The sequence below is a fragment of the Glossina fuscipes genome, unplaced genomic scaffold (genome assembly GCF_014805625.2).
Source record: "Glossina fuscipes isolate IAEA_lab_2018 unplaced genomic scaffold, Yale_Gfus_2 1, whole genome shotgun sequence".
Taxonomy (NCBI): Eukaryota; Metazoa; Arthropoda; class Insecta; order Diptera; family Glossinidae; genus Glossina; species Glossina fuscipes.
In genome coordinates, this window is record NW_023998415.1 from 14,849,969 (window position 1) to 14,853,642 (window position 3,674).

The following is a 3,674-nucleotide window of genomic DNA, read 5'->3' on the forward strand; positions in this document are numbered from 1 at the left end:
ACATTCTTTAGCGTCAATTCTCTTTGTTGTATTACATCTTTCTCTTACCTTAATCACATGTCACAGAGCAAATAGATTCTCTTTAAATAATAACGGTGCGTGTTATGCCATATTAAACACGTATATCTGAACGTACGAACGAGCGTAAACGATTGTCTGCATAAGCACATACGTATGCATGTAACTTGTCACACTTATTTTGTGTGTTGTTATTTGATATCTCTCTTTTTCACGCATTTATCATTATTAACGCCTCTGGTATTTTTCACGTTTTACGCTTCTCAAACTTTTGACTATGGTGCACATACAAAAAGTAATATAAAAGAAATAAAATATATATATATATATATATATAATGCACAATGAGCAACATGAGAGAATAATATGTTTGTATGCATACGCATAAATGTATACATGAATGCATGCATTTAATTGTATTTATAGTATGTGTCGATTTGAACTTTGATTATATTTCGTTCGGTTAGATTTTTCCGTTTTTAATTCGTTGCGGTTTCCGTTTCAGTTTTTATTATCATTTATGCCGTCTTTCATCATCATCATCATTATCATCAATTGCATATACCTTAGATAGATCGCGTAAACATGTCGTCTATACATCGGATTTCTTTTTATAAAACAAATTAAAGAACATGATTTCTAAATTAATTAAAAAAAAAAAAAAAAAAAAAAAACGGAAACATAGTTGCCATATTGACAAAAAAAAAAAAAATAAAAAATAATAATGCATTTATATATTATGAAAAATGAAAATAAAAAATATATTGTATTTATATGTAAATTTCACAATATTTCACGAATAATCTTCATCATCAAATTCATTCTCGAAATGATTGATCTCGACTTCTTTACCTCTCAACGGATCGCGTTTTGATGATCTGGTAGGGTAATGTCGTGTCATATCTATATTATGAAGCGGCCATTCACAATCTGAATCGTTAGATGTTTTACGCTTTTTACTTTTAAAAGATTTCGCTTGACTATTTCGGATTTTCTGCAATAAACTTATAACGCCCGCCTGGAATTCCAAAGTTTGATCATCATTCAAATTATTCACCGACGGTAAGATACCCTTGAAAAAGTTCCAATGACGATTTTCATATAGACAATTCATATTATCTTGAATTAACGCTAAAGACGGATTCTGTAACGAGTTCATGCGGTTGCGACATGGTTTATCTTCCAATTTTTCCATACTCATTTCCAATTTTCTCATCATCGGTTGCGGTAATTCAAGTCTAGTAATTGTCTCCTTTTTTAAATCAAGCATAGCAGATTTCGGTGAAGATGCCGTAATAGTGTTATCCAGTTGCCAATTGTCGTCATCATCAAAATCTGAATTAATCTCTATAGCCACCTTAGGTTCGTTAACGTGAAGTGATTCACCATTATTATTATCACTCGAATCGTAACAATCCTTTTTAATCTGTTTAATATCATCTTGATCATCATTGTTATTATTATTAGTGTTCCTAGCGATAGTCAAAAGACTACTTTGTTCATTTTCCATATTTGCTTGATTAAATAGCACATCATCTAATTTGGCTAATAAGTCATATCTACGACGACGATATTGTAAAACTTTGTTCATAAATTGCATCTCATCGTGGTATATATAAGGTTTAGCTGGCCTTAACGTTTGTTCATCGTAGCCATTTTTCATTGACTTAACCCATGAATCACGTATATGAGTCCATTTTTTAACAACCATTTTAGCTATAGAAAAAATTAATTGAATTTTTTTTTTTTTTTTTTTTTGCAAAAAAAATTAAGAAAGTCAGATAGGCTTCAATACATACTAAATATTATTATTGTGATAGTTAATAAAGGAAATTTATATTGCATGTAAATGTTGTCGGCTTGACATCGAAAAACGTAGTATAGGCAGGCACGTCATTGAAAAGTTTTAGAAAAGGCATTGACATGGCAACTAAAGGATTTCGTAGATTTCAATTTCATAAATAACTAGTGGGGAAAACTAACGACAAAATCTTCATCGTAAGTCAGCTTCTGTGATTATATTTAATCAATGGTCGTGGGTTCATATCTCAGGTGCGGTAGAGTTTTTAATGAAAGCCGATAGCCTTAGATGCTAGTGCTTTAAGAGTTTAGTCTTAGAATTTATTTCTCTGGCGAAATTAATAACAATAATAATAAGAATAATAATAATAATAATAATATATTTAATCAAAGTGAAGCGTATTTACCTTTTGCTGCATATATTGCGAAAATATTGCAATGTATGGGACATTTTTATAATGTTGGCATTTCCCTAAAGACCTACAATACGTACATTAATATGAGCAAATAGGGCAATTTGTTTATTTATACAATGTTCATGTATATACATTTTCGATCTTTTTTTGTAGCTTATGGCAACCCTACCACGTCTTAACGCTATTATTAGAAGAGACTTATTACTACAATTAGGGCTTTAAAAACTTACTGAACTCCTCTTTGACTGATGATGGCATGCGTTCATAATTTTCGTTAATAAAGGCGCAAATTTCACGCCATGATGTCTCTTTTAGACTACGATCTTTATACATGTCTGATGTTTTATCCCATAAAGCAGGTCTCTCGCCCACTAAATGTATTAAAAATTTAATACTAATTTTTTCTCGCATCGTGATACGAAATCAGCACGACTCTGCCGTTGTAAACAAAATCGATAAACCGCTCACGTTAAGAGTGAAAACCGAACTGGGAACGTATAAGATAAAGAGAAAACCGTAACGTGTTTTATGTATACACAATGGAATAAAGTTGTTTGCCCGTGAATGAAAACAATTGAAAACGAATTGAATAACGAATGCAACAACAAATTCTATAAAGATAAAGTCGACATCGTTTCGTTTAACGTCAAACGGTTTCAAGATACAGCACAAATAAGTATAAACGTTTTATTTATATAAAATGCAAAAAAAAAAAAAAAAAAAAATCATACCAACAGAAAAAGAACAAAAAGAAAGAAAAAAAAACAAACGATTTTACGGCATTTTTAGCGTGAACGTTGACTGAGAGATATCGTTGACAGAGAGTTGCAGAAAATATTGGCAATTTTTGTGTATGTACATACTTATGTATGTAAGTATTTACATATGACCATACGTATATATGCAAACAGCGCAAAATATACATACATTTGTGCATGCATATCTACACTCTTGTTGTTGTTGTTGTTGTTGTTGCTGTTGTTGTTCTTGTTCTTGTTGAGGTGATAACAAAACAGTATTAAAGTCAATTTGAAATTCAATAAACCGAGTGAGTATCAAAATGGAAAAACAAAGCATACGTGCGCTGTGTATTCATATATTATGCATGATACACTCTAGTCCTCCTTCCTCTCTTCACGATTCTCTTTTCAGGGTTTAGTTACATTACCTTTTGCTCTACATTAACTGTTTGTTTAAATACGTTCGCTCTCTTCGCTTAAATAAATACTCTCTAATTTGGTTGCTCTCATTTAACTCTCTTTGCTTATGTTTGTTTTTGCGTTTTGTTACTTTTTCATTGTGGTCCATGTGGTAATTTATATTGTATTGTTGTTGTAAATTTTTAGGTCGTTCGGGTGGTCTCATCTCATTGATTTTGTTTGGGGGCATGTGCATGTGTACACAAGGCCTGCTGTAAGCGAGTTAGTGCGTTTGTGTGTA

The 3,674-nt window shown here is 31.4% G+C and overlaps 1 protein-coding gene across 1 annotated transcript; it reads right to left on the reverse strand.

Moving 5' to 3' along the window:
- Positions 1 to 770: 770 nt before the first annotated feature.
- LOC119632195 lies at positions 771 to 2,704 on the reverse strand. Its single transcript, XM_038025002.1, has 2 exons — positions 2,465 to 2,704; positions 771 to 1,734 (listed from the first exon to the last, which is right to left on the reverse strand). The coding sequence occupies exons 1-2, from the start codon at positions 2,643 to 2,645 to the stop codon at positions 812 to 814; spliced, it is 1,104 nt and encodes a 367-aa protein (XP_037880930.1). The 5' UTR covers positions 2,646 to 2,704; the 3' UTR covers positions 771 to 811.
- Between the last annotated feature and the right edge of the window lie 970 nt (positions 2,705 to 3,674).